Here is a 19,167-nt window from a genome sequence, read left to right as displayed (position 1 = left end):
TCCATTCGTCTTTACAGTCTCACAGATCTGCAAGAATTCAGTTAAAAACTGATAAGGATCTTCAGATGGAAGTCCATAAAACTTGCAGTTTTGTTGCATTAAAGCAACTAGTTGAGGCTTAAGCTCAAAATTATTGGCTCCAATGGCAGGAATGGAGATGCTTCTTCCATCAAACTTGGACGTTGGCTTTGTGAAGTCACCAAGCATTCTCCTTGCATTATTATTATTTTCGGTTGCCATCTCCTTCTCTTGTTCGAAAATTTCTGAAAGGTTGTTTCTGGATTGTTGTAACTTAGCTTCTCTTAATTTTCTCTTCAGAGTCCTTTCAGGTTCTGGATCAATTTCAACAAGAGTGCCTTTATCCCTGTTCCTGCTCATATGAAAGAGAAGAAAACAAGAAAAGAAAGAGGAATCCTCTATGTCACAGTATAGAGATTCCTTTATGTTAGTAGAAGAAGAAAGGGGAGAAGAATGAGGAAGGATAGATTCGGATTTTTGGATGAAGAGAGGTGAAGAGAAGTGTTAGTAATTAAATAATTAAATAGAAGAAGAAAAGAGAAGGGAAATTTCGAAAATAATTTTGAAAAAGAGGTTAGTAATTTTTGAAAATTAAAGATAAAATATAATTGAAATTAAAATTTAAAACAATTAATTAATTAAAAAGAATTTTTGAAAAAGAGAGAGGTATTTTCGAAAATTGAAGAGGGAACGTAGTTAGGTGGTTTTGAAAAAGATAAGAAACAAACAAAAAGTTAGTTAGTTGATTGAAAAAGATTTTAAAATCAAATTTGAAAAAGATAAGAAGATAGGAAGTTAGATAAGATATTTTGAAATCAAATTTTGAAAAAGATAAAATTTTGAAAAAGATAAGATTTTTAAGAAAAAGATATTTTGAAAAAGATTTAATTTTTAAAATGACTTAACTAACAAGAAACTACAAGATAAGATTCTAGAATTTAAAGATTGAATCTTTCTTAACAAGAAAGTAACAAACTTCAAATTTTTGAACCAATCACATTAATTGTTAGCTAAATTTTCGAAAATTTGAAATAAAATTAAGAAAAAGATTTTTGGAAAATAATTTTCAAAATTTTCGAAAAAATAGAAAAAATGAAAAAGATATGATTTTTGAAAAAGATTTTGAAAAGATAAGATTTCTAAAATTGAAAATTTGACTTGACTTACAAGAAATAACTAAATTTAAAAATTTTTTGACTAAGTCAACTCAAATTCTCGAAATTTTAGAGAGAAATAAGGAAAAGATATTTTTTTATTTTTGAATTTTTTTTTTGATGAGAGAGAAAAACACAAAAGTGACCCAAAACATGAAAATTTTGGATCAAAACACAAGATGCATGCAAGAACACTATGAATGTCAAGATGAACACCAAGAACACTTTGAAGATCATGATGAACATCAAGAACATATTTTTGAAAAATTTTTAATGCAAAGAAAACATGCAAGACACCAAACTTAGAAATCTTTAATGCATGGACTCTAACAAACGAAAAATGCACATGAAAAACAACAAACAACACAAAATAAGAAAACATCAAGATCAAACAAGAAAACTTACCAAGAACAACTTGAAGATCATGAAGAACACTATGAATGCATGGAATTTTCGAAAAAATGCAAGAAAAATTTTTAAAGCATGCAAATGACACCAAACTTAAAAATTGACTCAAGACTCAAACAAAAAACACAAAATATTTTTGGTTTTTTATGATTTTATGATTTTTTTAGTATTTTTATTATTTTTTTTCGAAAATTATATTAAAAAAAACGAAAATAATAAAAAAAATATTTTTGAAAGATTTTAGAAAACTTTTTGAAAAGAAAATTACCTAATCTGAGCAACAAGATGAACCGTCAGTTGTCCATACTCGAACAATCCCCGGCAACGGCGCCAAAAACTTGGTGGACGAAATTGTGATACTCACAATATTGTATTCTTTATTTTATATGGGATTATTATTGTGGCTCTCTGCTATGTGTGGACACAACTTCGTTCAACTAACCAGCAAGTGTACTGGGTCGTCCAAGTAATAAACCTTACGCGAGTAAGGGTCGATCCCACAGAGATTGTTGGTATGAAGCAAGCTATGGTCACCTTGTAAATCTCAGTTAGGCAGATTAAATAGTTTTGGTTTTCGAAAATTAATGATAAAAAGAAAATAAGAGGGATAGAAATACTTATGTAATTCAAGAGTGGGAATTTCAGATAGGCGTATGGAGATGCTGTGCTCCTCTTGAAACTCTACTTCACTACTCGCTCTTCCAATCCTTCTTACTCCTTTCCATGGCAAGCTGTATGTAGGGCATCACCATCATCAATGGATACTTTTAATCCTCTCGGAAAAATGGTCATATGCGCTGTCACTGCACGGCTAATCGTCTGGAGGCATCACCCTTGGTTGATAGCTACATCCCATCCTCTCAGTGAAAATGGTCCAAATGCTCTGTCACAGCACGGCTAATCATCTGTCGGTTCTCAATCAGGTTGGAATAGAATCCATTGATTCTTTTGCGTCTGTCACTAACGCCCAGCCTTCAGGAGTTTGAAGCTCGTCACAGTCATTCAATACCGGAATCCTACTCGGAATACCACAGACAAGGTTAGACTTTCCGGATTCCCAGAATCCTACTCGGAATACCACAGACAAGGTTAGACTTTTCGGATCCCCATGAATGCCGCCATCTATCTAGCTTATACCACGAAGATTCTGTTGGGAAATCTAAGAGATATGCGCCCAGCCTAGAGTAGAACGGAAGTGGTTGTCAGTCACGCGCGTTCATAGGTGAAAATGATGATGAGTGTCACGGATCATCACATTCATCAAAGTTAAGTGCAACGTATATCTTGGAATAAGAATAAAAGAGAATTGAATAGAAAGTAATAGTAATTGTATTGAAACTTGAGGTACAGCAGAGCTCCACACCCTTAATCTATGGTGTGCAGAAACTCCACTGTTGAAAATACATAAGTGAAAGGTTCAGGCATGGCCGAATGGCCAGCCCCCTAGAAGGTGATCAAAAGATTCAAAATACAATCCAGGATGAGATTATGATAGTAAAAAGTTCTATTTATAATAAACTAGCTCCTAGGGTTTACATGAGTAAGTAATTGATGCATAAATCTACTTCCGGGGCCCACTTGGTGTATGTTTGGGCTGAGCTTGATCTATCCACGAGCTGAGGCTTTTCTTGGAGTTGAACTCCAAGTTATGACGTGTTTTGGGCGTTCAACTCCGGATCATGACGTTTTTCTGGCGTTTAACTCTAGACAGCAGCATGTACTTGGTGTTCAACGCCAAGTTACGTCGTCAATTTCCGAATAAAGTATGGACTATTATATATTGCTGGAAAGCCCTGGATGTCTACTTTTCAACGCCGTTGAGAGCGCGCCAATTGGAGTTCTGTAGCTCCAGAAAATTTATTTTGAGTGCAGGGAGGTCAGATTCCAACAGCATCAGCAGTCCTTTTGTCAGCCTTTTTCAGAGTTTTGCTCAAGTCCCTCAATTTCAGCCAGAAATTACCTGAAATCACAAAAAAACACACAAACTCATAGTAAAGTCCAGAAATGTGAATTTAACATAAAAACTAATGAAAACATCCCTAAAAGTAGCTTGAACTTACTAAAAACTACCTAAAAACAATGCCAAAAAGCGTATAAATTATCCGCTCATCAATAAGCATAACATATGGATGCATATGATCAAGAAACACAATTCATTAAGATAAATGTACAACATCTATCATGAAATTACCTGATCAAAGAAAAGGATTCAAATCACATGATAGCCAAATCATGCAATTCAAAAAGATTTAGAATGCTTTAAAAGGCAATTTTCATGCACTTGATATTCAAAAATATTAAGAATTAAGGACTCAAAACCAAGTAGCAAATTGTAACCTCAACAAAGAATCCAACAATGAATAACAAAAACAATTATGTTAAAATAGCATCAAGTTAATAAGCAGTAATAAACAACAAATAATATTAATAATCCAACACTTATAATGAAAAACAGAAAAATAAACATAAACAAACTAACTAGACAACTAACTAACTATCTAACTAAAAGAAATGGTGTTAGATGGTGATTAGTAGTGTTGGATGATGGTTAGAGAAGGAAAATAAAAGAAGAGAAGAGAGAAGAAGGAAAGAAATGGAAAGAAGATAAGAAAAGAAGAGTGGTGAAACAGGGCATTCCACGCGTGTGCGTGGAGTGACGCGTAAGCGTGGATAGATGAAATGGGCGCGACGTGTATGCGTGATGGGTTATTTAGAGGGGCGACATGTACGCATGGGTGACGTGTACACATGGCTGGATTTTGTGTTAAAGGCACAATTTCAGCACAAAACTCGCACAAATCTCGGATTTTTGTATGGGAGGTGAAAATTTTGGATCCACGCGTACACGTGGGTGATGCGTATGCGTGGATGGTCGAAAATCTTGTGGTCACGCGTACGCGTAGGTTACGCATATGCGTAGGTTACGCGTACGCGTAGGTGACGTGTACGCATGGCATAGTGCTCTGTTTTTCAAAATTTTTCAAGTTCTTGCACCAAACCAAGCACTCCAAACCTCCAAACAGCTACCAAAATACCATAAAACCTTATTTAACCTACTAGACTCCCAAATAACCTCAACTAACTAAACAAAACAGAAAATTAAACTAATTTTACCAATATTTACAAAAAGGAAAAGGGAAAGATGTTACTATGGTGGGGTGTCTCCCACCTAACACTTTTGTTTATTGCCCTTAAGTTGGATTTATAGGGAGCTCCTCATCAAGGTGGCTTGTGCTTGAATCCATCCTCGAACATCCACCAATGCTTAGTCTTCCAATGAGCTCCACTCTTCAAAATTAATATTACCAAGTTTTGATGGAGTTCCGCACAAGCTAAGGGCTCACAAATTTAATCCTCATGTATTCCTGGATCCCAAATCTTATTTTTACACCCGTCTTCAAATTGATCATCATTAATCCATCCGGGTGGCAAGCAAGAGGAATTCTCAATATAATACCAAACTCTCCTTCTAGACACATCCAATTGAGCACTAGCCTAACCCTTGTATCTAATCCTTGAAGTATTAACCATAATGAGCCTTGATTTGCAACGCCAACCACTAAACATCATTCTCTTACGCTTAATGCCACAAAGCCTCCTAAGTTGACCATCCGTCTTAAGCAAACCATATTCAAGTGAGAAAGTAAGGTTTAAGGATAAGAATTTTACCCACTTAAATGAAAGAATGGATGGTGATGGCTTGGGGAGAGGTGTTTCCAATAATCTTGCAAGTTCTACTCCCTTATGCAATTCTTTGATTACATCCACCACTTGACAACTTCCTTCAACTTCTCCTTGTTTGTTAACTTCTTCCAACTCCTCCTCATCATCAATCGAATCAAATCTTAGAGGTTGTGCGAAGTCCACTTCAACATCGACTTCACACCCAATGGAAGAGTCTTCAACAAGGTCACCAATGTCACTTCAATGACCTCAATTTCATGTCCAATGGGAGAGAATTCAAATTTAGATAAGAATTCATCAATTATTGAATCCATCTCTTGATCAACCTCTTCAAAGTCTCCAACTATGATATGCCTTGGAGGTTGTACCCCCTCCTCAACATCAATTTCAAGCTTCTTGGAAGGAGGTTCTTGAGATTCCGATGGTGGTTCTGCATCTCCTAAGTCTTCAACCACTTCTTCCTCTTCTTCAACAATCATAGCTTCCTCCAATTGCTCCAATACAAAATCCCGCTCTGTGTTCTCCACCGAAGTTTTTAATCCCTCCTTCATGCTAAACTCTTCATTTGATTCTTCATATGTGGCCATGAAAGTACTTTGAGTGCATGAGTATTGGGAGGCCAAAGTGTGTACTACCTTGGTCAAGGTAGCCACAAATTCTAGTATGTTCTTTTGTATATCTTCTTGCCCTTGAAGTAGCAAAGAGAGAGAATCATCTATTGAGATTTGGGGTGGATAGGAGGGTTCATTATTTTGGAGAAATGGTTCATAATAGGAAGATGGTTCTTCTTGGTAGAAATATGGAGATAGTGTGTATTGAGGTGATTCTTGGGAGTAATTGTGATGGAATTGTGGTGGTTCTATGGGTTTTTGCTCATAATGGTCACAAGGATGTGGTAGAGAGGGTTGGTGGTATGGTGGATGAGGGTCATAGGAAGGCAATTGGTAAAAAAGGGCTTGTGAGTATGGTTGAGGGCTATGTTGAGGATGAGATTCATAGGCATATGGTGGTGGTTGTTGATAGCCACAAGGATGTCCATCATAGCTATTGGATTGATATGCATTAGGGTTTGGATTATACTATGAGAAACCGGAGGAGGTTGTTGCCAAGAAGGTTGATCAATCCCTTGAGACTCCTCCCATCTTTGATTGTTCCACCCTTGATGCACATCCTCATTGAAGTTTCCATTCCCTACAACATAATTGAAACCACACTCATAGCCAAAGTGATGAGAATTCATAGTGAAAAGACAATAAAATCAAAAGCTAATAAGAAATAATGAAAGCAAACTCCTAAAACTAGCAACAACTAACAAAGAAGCATATTCACAATATTCACATATATACAATAACCAATAACAAGGCACACATTTGCAATTTCCCGGCAACGGCGCCAAAATTTGATGTAAGGATTTTATGTTGGTAAAGAATTTTACAATAAATATCTCGTTGCAAGTATAGTTCTAAACCAACAAACAATCCTTAATCAAGATTTAATTTGTTTGTCACAAGTACAAATCCCAATGAAAATAACCGAAGTATTTAAACCTCGGGTCGTCTCTCAAAGAATTACAGGGAAGTGTGCTCAATTATTGGTTATGGATAAGTGTTTTTGGGGTTTTGGAATAAGAGACAAGAAAAGTAAATGAAACTCAAATGATAAAAAGGTCTTGGCAGGGTTAATGGTTAAGGATCATTATCCTTGTCACTAACCACAATATGATAATTGCAAGGATCAATCCCATTAAGTCATCCTCTAACAATTGAAGGAAAGTCAAATGAACTTTATCAATTCTAATCCATAAGTCTTAGCCACCTCACTAATTAACTTAGTGGAAGCTAGAGTCAATGGACACCAATCATCAATCACTTGGACATTAGCAACTCAAGTTCACCTAAGTTACCATCCCAAGCCAAGAACACAAAAATCTACTCTAAAATCCAACCAAGAATTTTATCAAACACTTGGAAGGTATAAAAGAAAAGCATGGTAAATTGCAAGAAATAGTAAATCTACAACTACTAAAAGCAAGAAATCAACAATAACAAGGCAATTAAACAATAAGAAACATAAAACATAAAGTGCATTAAAGGAAATGAAAGGAAACAAGAGTGTCTCATAAAAACAACAAAATAAAGGAAATAACAAATAAAACTAAGAAAGCAAAGATGTAGCAACAAGAAATTGTAAAGAAAACCAGATGAAAACAAGAAAACTTAGATCTAAGAGAATTTAACCTAATCCTAACCTAATTCTAGAGAGAAGAGAGAGCTTCTCTCTCTAGAAACTAACTAAATCATGGTGAAAACTCCTACTAATTATTCTCTCCCTTGACCCATCTTGAATTCTGCATGAAATAGTCTCTGGAATCAGTTGGATTTGGGAGCTGGGAAGCTCAGAAATCGCCCCCAACGTTTTCCCTTTAATGGGGTCACGTGCGAGCTGCGACGCGTACACTTTACTTGGCATTTTCTTCTCACACGTACGTGTCATGTCACGCGTACGCGTCGCCATGCGACTTCATATTCACGCGTGCGCGTCTGTCACACGTGCGCGTTGATGTTTGCACTCCAAATCCTTGATTTTTCATTTATTTTCTACTTTGCATGCTTTTCTCTTCATTCCTTTGATCCATTACTAGCCTTTTCATCCTGAATTCACTAACAAACACATCAAGGCATCTAGTAGAATCAAAGTGAATTAAAATTAGCAATTAAAGACCTAAAAAGCATGTTTTTACACTTAAGCACAAATTAAGAGGGAATTACAAAACCATACTATTTCATTGAATAAATGTGAGAAAAATTGATAAAATTTCCTAAATTAAGTACAAGATAAACCCTAAAAATGGGGTTTATCAAGGGTTAGGCTCCTTCTAATTTTCTGGGTTGGGCCTTGGGTTTTCTATATCCATACTGTGGGTTTGCTAGTTTTGGTCTATTGGGGCTTTGAGATTATTATTTTGTGTGGCCATGTGATTTTGATCTATGTTCATTTGCTGTTTTGGGCTAGGGTTGGTTCCTTTTTTAGTTGTTGTAGGTTATTGGCAGTTTTTGGCAGGTGGGGTTTGTGGGTTTGGGCCAGAGTTATGGCTCTTTTGGGCTGTGTGTATAGCTGAAGGTGTGTTTTTGGCATTAGCATTAGCTTTGTGTGTCCTTTTACCTCCTTGAAAGCTTTTAGTTGTTTTGTCTTTATTAGCGTCATTACCTAACTGCTCATGATTGGTAGGATCATGGCTTTCCTCATTATTTTCTTGTAGAATTGCAAAACGGGATAATTGTACTATACTGTCCTCTTTCCCTTTTTTTTTCTTCCCTCGTCATTTCGCATTCCTTCCCCTATTTTCACACTCCTCCTGCCATGTACGCTTTTCTGGACTAGCATCCAAGGCACATAAGTCTCCTGTGTCTGATCAATGACATTTTTACCCTTTTCATTATATTTGCTGATCATTATGGCATCACCCTCTACCTTCAGCACTGAATTCTGATTTGGATTTTGATTCACTTCTGAGCTCTGCTAGTTCTGTGCCGCTCCATTTCCACTTTGAGCTTCTGGACATTGGTTCTTTTCATGCCCTATACGTCCACATCCAAAGCAGACTTGGTGCAACCCTTCATACTCTATCTTATGGGATTTTTCATTGATTAGATATTGAGAAACCAAGGGCTTATCCAGCTCAACCTCTACACAAAGATGCGCAAACTTCCCTTAGCTTATTTGAGCAGTATTAGAGTCCACTTTAATTATGCGACCCACAATGCCTCCTATCTTCTCGAGGATTGCCCTGTCGTAATATTCTATAGCATGATCAGGAAGCCTTATCCAAACTGCTATGTTATCTATGGTGGCATCAGCCGAATTAAAATCCGGCTTCAATAGTGGAATGGTGAGGTAGTGATCCAAAATCTTCCATGGTCCCTCCATTATCGCAAAGTCAAGATCTTCCGAATTAAAGAATTTAACAAGGAAAAACTCATTTCCTATGTCAATCACTTCTATGGACCCCATTCTTCCCCACATCGCTTGCAGCCTTCTCTGTATGGCAGATAGAAAGATCTTCCTTTCAAAGAGTTTAACAATGAGGGTTTCCCACCAATCCTTCCTGAGTTTGCTCTTCACTTCTTCAGGTAGGGGTATGCATGGCCCGGCCCGGCTCGAAGACCCGGCCCGGTCCCGAACACTTTTGGGGCTAATTTGGTGTGATTTCATCGGGTCTAGGGCCGGGTATGGATCTTAAAAATAGACCCGGTCATTATTTCGGGTCAGGTCCGAGCCATAGCTCGGGTCACCCGAAATCGGTCCGGTGGCCCGATCATCATACATAATTAATATTTTGTGTTATTAGTGATGGATGATGTCTATTATTATGTGAAATTTAAGTATTGTAATCCTTAATATTTTGTGTTATTAGTCATTATATAGAAGACTATAAGTTAATGTTTTATGTTTAAAATGCATAAGACTTTAGACTAATGCATAATCTTGTGTTATTTGTATTGATTTAAATATTTGGTGTTATTACTTATTAGGCAATATTAGTATTGATTATGGTTATGCGTTAATTTTAGAGAAGAGTTGGTTCTTATTATATTTTTCTAAGTGAGTTTTACCATGTCAAATAATGGTTGGAGTCTTGAAAATTTGGATATTTTTACATGCTAACTTACAAGAAGGTATCAAGATAATATAATGTTAACGGCCCGGTTTTCACCCGGTATAATCGTGGCTCGAAAGTATATAGGTTTCATCGGATTTAGGGTTGGGTTCGGATCTAACAAATATGCCCAGTATATATTTTGGGTCGGGTTTAGGTCACATCAAACCCGATTTCACCCGGCCCATGCACAACCCTATCTTGAGGGATCACTACATTATAGAGACCGTTTGGCAGTTTCTGAATAGAGATATTTTCTTCTTCCTCCTTCTCCTCAGGAGTAGCATTTTTATCCTCGCTATTAGCTTCATTTCCATCCTCATCTGGCCTCCCTTTTCCTCCACTTCTGACCACACTAACAAACGCCAAACGAAACTTTCTTAGTATTCTCATGTGCATTTTGATCTGCACTAGCATCCTCCTGAATAATTGGTTCCCCTCCTCTGCTACCATCCTCCTCCTCTTCCATCCATTCTTCCACTCTAGGAACTATAGCTATACTTCCAGAGAACTCCACACCTTCTAGTCTCTTACTCTTCCTTTGTGTTCCTAGCAGATGACTCCCCATTACCTCCGAACATTTACCTCGATGAGTGTGGATGAGATGCTCCTCCTCTCACAAAGCCACCCCTCATGCTGGTGGTGGCCAAGCAGATGTTGCAAGAAAACTCACCTTTGTCTTTTGAGAGTTAAACTTTTTTTTACCACTTTTCTCTTATTTCTTACTAAATAATTCAACGAGTGTTTTTTTTTTTTTTTATTATCATGGCCAGAAAGGCCTGGGCAAAGCTGCCATGACTCCCAAACCCCACAAACCCGCCCCGATAACTAGATGAAGTCTCCTTTGTCGTCTTTAGTCTGAATGAACCTTAAAGAATTGGTATACGTCACCACCCACCTCTGCGGCGGCTACACTCTTGAAGATCCTTTTTCTTTCATCAGTCACGATTATGCAGTTATGCTCGGTGGTTCCGTCTTCCTTGGGTCCATATCTCCACCTTGGATGACATTGTTATTACTAAAAATACCTTGGTTCGATGGAGTTCTCTTAGCCGACCGCCGTGTAAAGTGAGAGACAATCTTACTTTTGGTATAATGGATGATGAATGTCTAATGCTTATTTTGAGTGTTTTGAGTTTTGGACTTGTTTTAAAAATTTAAAAGATTTTGCTGATAATGAATAAAATGAATTGGGGTGAATATATAAATATTTTTTCCTAGTTTGTAATAATCGGGATTTCAAATTATGGATTTTAGTTATTTACTTATCATGTCTACCTTAGCTTCAATAAACAAACTTGACAATATGCCAAATGCTTGATCTAGATTCTAGACTTCAATAAAGTATATTCTTTTCCAAAGGGCATAACAAGCCTTACGATATCAGTTTCAAAGTTTTCTTTCAAAATCAATCTTCCCTATGCATGATTGGTTTCATACATGATATTCAAAAGCATAGTCCAATCATAAGACAAAGGAATATTAGCCCCCAAAAGGAGGAAATTGAGCAGAGAAAGGTATAAAAAAATCCATATCTCAGCATTTGAATAAAAAAATGTTTGTTGTACTTATTTTACATAGAACATTTTGCCGACTCATCCATCTCAACCGTTGAATGGAAATGTAGACTTCATCAAAATTCTCTAGCAATGGATGATGGATTTGATACGCAAATCCACCTTTTCATCCCCTTGATGTCCACAACACAAATAGGCCAAACCAACCAAAATAAATGCTATAAAATGAAAGGAAAAACTGTGTCAATTAGTGCAGCTGCTAACGATCTTGTTCATCAATCTTCAGAAAGGGAAACATGGAGAAAACACTGCGTGGTTCAAGTGGCATCTTGAACTCCATGTAAGCACCTAAAATTGATTATTGCAACTTGCAAGTCACACAGAAATTAAATCACATCCTTCCTAAGTTCCAAATTATGCTAGTCACATATAGATGATGTATTCATGTATGAATCACATACTCTTAAATGACAAGGGTATATGCTTTACATATGACACACATAGGACCCATCATTTAGCTCAAATGGTTCAGAGGACCCAATCCCGAACTTCTCTAATACCCCTACAAGTTAGAAGCAAATCGAAATATATTTAAGGTTTTTCTAACGACTGTTCTAAGAAAACTTGTTAAGAAAGTTTTTCTTGTCACAATTAAGATAGTATTCTGTTAGCAAAATGTAGTGAGTATAATTTGGGTTTACTCGAAAGATAGTATTAAGTTAATAGGGCAGGATTAGTTATTACTCGAAAATAAAATAGTATAAATACTAGTATTAGATATTGTAATGAACTATGTCGAATGAAATGAGAGTCTACTTCCCCCCTTTTAATTCTTCTCTCAATTTTGACACTAACAATTCTAATTCTTCTTCCTCAGTCACATTCACCAATCACGTATCCACATCCACAGCACCTAATATCTTCCAATCAAATCAATAACTCAGAATTCATACATACACAAACCTCCTCATAATGTAAAGAACCAAAAGACAGAAAAATAAAAGAAAAGACGAGAGAGATAAGCCCTCAAATCATACTTCTATATCATTTAATCCACGCTTACACATGACACGCAAAACTTAAACTATCACCATTCATCCATGTCCTAGTTAACGATTTCAGAGCAGAATGATTCACTTGATAGAACAAATCCTAACAGTAGTAGCAAGTAGCAGTATATATGGTTTAGTTTAGACACAAAAGAAAGTAGAGTACAAAGTTCAACAAAAAAGAGATCTGTACAAGAGAAGGGTATATGATCATCTTAACAATATGACATACATATATAAGTAAACTAAACTGGAGGTATGTTAGAGAAAGAGAATCCCTTGTAACCCTTGTAAGCATAATATGCAATCCTTGTGTAGTAGAACCCTGGTATGAACAACAGCGTTCCCAAGATCGCAAAGAACAACCCTATATCAATCATTCACACAAAAATACCACAAATTAAATATTAAAAAAATTCATAAAGTTTTCAACTTTCTCAATTGAGTAATTAATTAGCACAATTTCCTAATTTTTCAGCTGCCCAAGAAGTAAAAAACTCTTATCTTTTTATTCCAAGTAAAAAGTTTTCACCTTTCAGAATTTTAAGTCGAATTCGAGCAGAATAACAAAAATCTCAAAACCCTAAATGCAAGATATTTTCATTTTTTCAAAGAAAAGAGAGAGAACAGAGTGATGGTTGTCACCGTGAGCAGTGTCACCGCCGACATGGTTATAAGCCATGAGAGAACCGATGATGATTCCAAGGGTTCCAAAAACAAGAAGAGCGACAGCGAGTGAGATCTCCTTGATTGGGGGCTTGTTATTCACAGTGTACGAGGTACCCATCATCATGTCCTCGTCCGAGATCGAAAACGCGTGATCCACATACATTTTCTGTTTTTGCCCTTTGTTTTGCAAGAAGATTTCTAAGTATATAATTGTTCGGTGTTTTTGGTCAGTCAGATCGCTGTCTTCGTTGGCGTTTTGTGACTTTGAACGAAGAAGAAGAAGAAGAAGCGGTGGGTTGAAATTCAGCTTTCGCTTGGTGTTCAAGAATGGGTGTGAGTGTGCGAATCGAGACTTGTGTGGCAATGTTGTTAATTAATTAACTCCGTAGAGTTATTCTAGATTTCTAGCTATCCCAGCTGATCTAGACAAGCAAGCAAAGGAGGATGTTATCGTATACTTGATTAATTGTGGTGCATCATACACTTTATTAAACTATTTACATATAACCAATTTCATATCCAAATTAATCCAAAAGAAAAATAGGATTTTTTAATAAATAAATTAAATATTTTATTTACTAAAATACATAATTTGGGAGATATTTACTAATTTATGTTGTATTATTTATTTCGTATATCATTTTTTTAAAGTCATAATACTATGGATGTAAATGAGATATATATAAAAATTTTAATTCATTATATTTCATTTATAGTATCGGAACACATATATATTACATTGGAAATAAAATATAAGTATTTCGTATAAAAAATTTAATTCCTCAAAATTAAAAAAGTATTTATGGTATGATTTAGATTATTTTAAAAAATAAGTCGATATAATTTATTATTATTTCAATAGAATTAGATTGATTTATCAATAAAATTTAGATGTAATATAATTTAAATTTAAAAAATTAAAATTTAGTAAATATTGTCCATGGAGAGATTTTCACCGTTTTTCTTTTATTTGTTTTGTATTGTTTTTACGGTCTTGTTATATATTCAAGTCTTTTTGACGACTAAATCCTTAAAATGGTTCATCAGATTGAGCCATTGCATCAATGTTATTCCTGACTTTTAAAATATTCTAATTACACCCTTTAAATTGAGCTCTGTGCGAAATTCTGATCCTTCCACCCATTTCCGATGTGACTCAGCAGCCGGAGTGATGAGCCGGCGGTTTGTGGTCCACGTAGGCAGCCTGAAGGGTACTTGCATTGCTTGTTAAGAAGAGAACGGTACTACCTACCACAAGGTTTTTTCTTCTACTTCTTTTCCTCTCAGATCTACTTGCTCTTTCTTGCTTGCTTTGTTGATCCGCTTTTTAATCTTGCTAAAAAGTTGATTTGATCCTGGAGGCTTGCGATCTAATTAGCTTTTGTAGTGTTAATCTGAGATCAGATGTCATTGTGATAGTTCTAGATGATTGATTATGTTCTGTTAGTTTCACCCTAAAAATCTTAATTGAGATATGTGTTTTAATGACAGGGATGCAAGAGACCACAAGGTGAGATTGGAGGAACTCCAGAGAACATGAGTGGTTGTTCTTCACTACAGCCGAGCCCGCCGTCATCGGCGTTCCCAAGCCCTGCTCCTTCCTACTATGCTAGCCCAACTCCTCATCATTCCCCAGCCCCTCTCGCATTGATCCCAACATTCAAAACCCCTCTTCCTTTTTCCTACCATTCATTCATAACATCACCTCCATCCCCACAAACCTTCCTCCTCTTAGAATATCCAATAGTGCCCCTGTTACCCTTCTTCTTTCTTCCCTAACCTCCAGGGGTTCTAAAAGGAAGGCTGATTTCGAATCCCTCTCCAATGTCTCCTCTCTTAATTCATTCCACCATCCTCTCTTCACGGTATCAGCCCCATCTAGTCCCTCTCGCCGCCACCAATTGGCTACTTCCACCATTCCTAAGTGTGATGAATCTGATGCTTCCACTGTGGACTCCGGTCGCTGGGTTAATTTTGACTGTCTCGGCTGCTCTTCCATCGTTTACCTTTAACCTTGGAAAACCAGTAATGCAGCAGATCACTCCCCAGGATTCCATAGATATGAATGAAGGCATGCAATGGGGCCAGGCTGCAGAGAGAGAGGAAGATCATCAGATTTTGATTTTGAGAATGGTAGAGTAAAGCCATGGGAGGGTGAGAGGATACATGAGGTGGGAGTGGATGAGTTAGAACTTACTCTAGGCTGCGGAAAGGTCTGATGTTGAAAATAATGTTTAGGGCTACCTCCAAGGCGTCATTTAAGGCTGCCTACGTAGACCACAAACCGCCAGCTCAACGCTTCGACTGCTGAGTCACACCAGAAATGGGTGGATGAACCAAGATTTCGCACGGAGCTCAATCTGAAGGGTGCAATTAGAAAGTCAGGGATAACATTGGTGCACGGGCTCAATCTGAGGGACCATTTTGAGAATTTACTCCTTTTTGACAATCAAATTCAATCAAGTTGGTCAAAACTCAACAAAAACCAGTTTCTTTAGTGAGAGTGTGAATACACGCTCCAATTCTCTAGCCACTAACATAAACATTAACGTTCATATCTTTTTTTTCTTCTTTTCGTTCTTTCTTCTTCTTCTTCGCATTCCTTCTTCTTTTTTGCGTGTTTTCTCTCCATCATCGTTCTTTTATTGCTGCGTTTTTTTTTTACCTCTTTTTCTTTCTAGTAATTTTGTAGCATTGATTTTTTTGTTTTATTCCTCTTAAGAGAGTGAACCAAGAAGAATTATGAGAAAATGGAATAAGAAGAAAAAGATAAAAAAATGATGAAAAAGAAGAAGTAGAAGTAAAAGATAAGTTGAAGAAAGAGAAGATGAGGAGGAAAAAGAGGAAACATTTTAAATTATGCAAAATTTATCAGAACAAATAATACCAACATTTTTTAACAATAACACATTTTTTTTAATTTTTACGCTAAAATTTTGCTACAAAAGTACAAAAATATTTTTTAATGCTGTATTTTTTCTTCTTCTTTTTCTTCTTTCTTTCTTTCTTTCTTTTTTATGTTGCTCTTATTTCTTCTTTTAGAAGCATTGCTTCTCATATTAGACTTGAATGAATATGTTTATAATAATGTATTGCAATCTTATTTAGTCGAATGAATATAGGTTTATCCTTTTTCTAGTAATTTTGCAATATTATGTGTTTTTTCTTCTTTTTTGTTTTAGTTTTTCTTAATTTTGTTCTTGTTAAGAAAGTAAAATAAGAAAAAAAAGATGAATAAGAAAAGAAGAAGAAGAAGAAGAATGAGGAGGAGAAATTTTGAGTTATCATTAAGTAATTTTAGTGCATTTTGGATTTAAATAACGTCCACTTCATTTGTGCTTGTTTTGAACTGACTTTGTTCGTGTATTGCCATTGTTAAGTAATTTTGGTGTATTCTAAATTTTATTGCGGTGCATTCTGGATTTAAATAAGGTGTATTTTTTTATTTGAATTTATTTTGAATTGAGTTTGTTTGTGTATCGCCATCATTAAGGAATTTCGGTGCATTTTGAATTTGAACTATTATACATACAAAAAGAAGACGACGATGATGATAATAATGATGATGGAGGAGGAGGAGGAAGAAGAGGAAAAGGAAGGAGGAGATCAAAGAAATTCAAATGAAAAAAAAAGAGGAGGAGATGGAGGTGGTAGTATGGTGGTGGTGACAACAACGATAATGAAAGAGAAAGATGAGGAAAAAAGGGGGAGAAGAAGAAGACGGCGATGATGAAAAGAACAATAACAATAACGATGATGATAATGATGTTGATGATGAAGATAGATGAGAAAGAGGGGAAAAGGAAGAAGAAGAAGAAATTAGAATGAAAAAGAAGGAAGTGGAGGTGGTGGTGGAGGTAGTATCGGCGATGATGATAAAAAAAGAGAAAAATAACAAAAAAGTAAAGAAAAAAAAGAAAAAACAGTAGCAACATGAGAGGAGAACTAAAAAGAAAAAGAGAAGAAGAAGAACTGCGCGTGAATTTAAAATCCTTAATAACGATTTGGTTGGATTTAGTTAGATATTTTATTTGATTGTATAACTTTTTTTTTTTGGTTTTAATCCTTCACATGATGTCACGTTAAAATTGTCCATTAATTTCGTAAATTTAAAATTTAAAACCTCCCATTAGTCCCCTACTTTAACATTGCTCTACTAAAATTTAGCATCTTTACGTTTCTTTTTATCATTTTACGTTAAGTTTCAAATTTTAAACAATTTATAATTAACGTGTTTTAAAAACATGATAAACTTATCTAAAGTTTTAAAATTTTTTATTTAACAAATTTAAAATAAATATGTTAAAAATTTAAAATTTTTATATTTTAATAAAAACTTAATTTTTAAAATATACTTTTAAGACACAAAATAAATAAATTTATAATTGTAAATAGATAAATTTTATAATTTATTTTTTTTAAAATATCTATTTATCTAACAATAATTTGAATTGAAGTAGATTAAAAAAAAAATATTCAAATCGATATATAACAATCGTTTAACCTAAATTAGACACATATCTTATTTATAGATAGATATACACATATTTTAATTATATTGTAAATGATATATAGTTTTTTTTGTGAATTTTTCATATCTTATTTGCAAACGAGATTTGATCAATTAGAATTTTATTTATCTTGTTTATAGTATAAATAAGAGTATAAACAAAATATGTTCATATTTATCTCGTTTATATTGTAGAAAGAATATGTAATACGATTTAAAAATGTAAATATTCCTCAAATTACATATATTAATAAATAAAACATTTAATTATTTATTTATTTATAAAAAATCCAAGAAAAATATTCATTCGTTTCAAAAAATTTTTTATTTAAATAAAAATATTTTATTTACCATTTTAAATTGAAGTAAAAATTTTAATAAATTTGAGCATTAAGTTACATTTTCGCATTCGTTGAGTGTGAAAAAAGATTTTAAAGAGTTTACGCAAGTTATGCCAACAAAAACAAAACAAATTTAGTTTTTATTTTCGCACTAAATAACTCCAAAATGGATCAAATGACTATTCCAATGAGACATGCAAGAGATTTGCCATATTACGAAACACTTTTTAACTTTGAATTTTGATTCCATGTATTATCAGGAGTTTTTTGATATATGTTATGGGTTTGGACATGGTGATTCAACTAAGATTCTTACAATAAATGATGTTCGAATTGGGTAGCATTTTCAAAACAAGAAGGAAGTTTTAGGTCAGTTTGGATTTATTTTTGAAAAAGGTATTTATTTTTTTAATTTTTTTAATAGACAAAAATTATTTTATATTTGAATAGACTTTTAAGTATTCAAAATTTATTTTGCTTTCATGTTAGATTTTTAAAAAAATAAATAATTTACTTTTTTTAATAAAAATATTTTTTTTAAGAGACACATTCAAATAGGTTTAAAATTGAATCAAAGTAATTTATTTTTGGAAAAAAAGTACTTTTTGACTCAAAAAAGCTAATACAAACCTACATTTATTCAGTACGTAAAATTATAAGAGTAAACATCTTCTCCGGGTTTTATTCATTTGCAATTTTGAAAATCCGCACTCTAACAATCGACAAATGATAAATCGATCTTTGAACTTTCTTTTCGTTAGCCAAATAAACCCTTTTGCAAATCTCTTTGTGAATAGTTAGTAGAAGTTGCTGACATGTAACGTTAAGTTTCTGAGCTGGTTTGTACAAATGTGATGTCGATCATAACAATTTTTTTAGGACTGTTAAGCCCCTCCATACTTATCAAAACGACAATGCATTGGAGGGATATGAAACATGAATTTCAAATATGTATTGCAAATTGGTTGAGGTTGGGTGTGAGTAGAATAGAGGAGATGATGTTGTCAGGACTGTTCGACAAGAAAGCTCATAAAATCTATGCTGTTGTGACAGAGTCTGGTGGTACCGATAACAAAATACTGAAGAAGGGTTATAAGGCATTCAAGAAGTGCAAGGAGATGGTTAACAAGCCCATATTGTACTCCCGGTCTCAAATGAGA

General features: G+C 34.7%; 1 protein-coding gene and 1 pseudogene across 2 annotated transcripts; one reads left to right on the top strand and one right to left on the bottom strand.

Moving 5' to 3' along the window:
- Positions 1–11,403: 11,403 nt before the first annotated feature.
- LOC130969246 (uncharacterized) lies at positions 11,404–13,548 on the bottom strand. Of its 2 annotated transcripts, none has more exons than XM_057894891.1 (3): positions 13,133–13,548; positions 12,720–12,854; positions 11,404–11,786 (listed from the first exon to the last, which is right to left on the bottom strand). In XM_057894891.1, the coding sequence occupies exons 1-2, from the start codon at positions 13,317–13,319 to the stop codon at positions 12,733–12,735; spliced, it is 309 nt and encodes a 102-aa protein (XP_057750874.1). In that variant the 5' UTR covers positions 13,320–13,548; the 3' UTR covers positions 11,404–11,786; positions 12,720–12,732. The 2 variants fall into 2 exon arrangements, with proteins under 2 accessions (XP_057750874.1, XP_057750873.1); XM_057894890.1 differs by having other exon boundaries at positions 11,404–11,656.
- Positions 13,484–15,375, top strand: LOC130966016 (BES1/BZR1 homolog protein 2-like; annotated as a pseudogene).
- Positions 15,376–19,167: the final 3,792 nt, after the last annotated feature.

The sequence above is a fragment of the Arachis stenosperma genome, chromosome 3 (assembly GCF_014773155.1).
Source record: "Arachis stenosperma cultivar V10309 chromosome 3, arast.V10309.gnm1.PFL2, whole genome shotgun sequence".
Lineage (NCBI taxonomy): Eukaryota > Viridiplantae > Streptophyta > Magnoliopsida > Fabales > Fabaceae > Arachis > Arachis stenosperma.
Note: the sequence above shows the minus strand (reverse complement) of the source record. Positions and strands in the feature narration are given on the sequence as shown.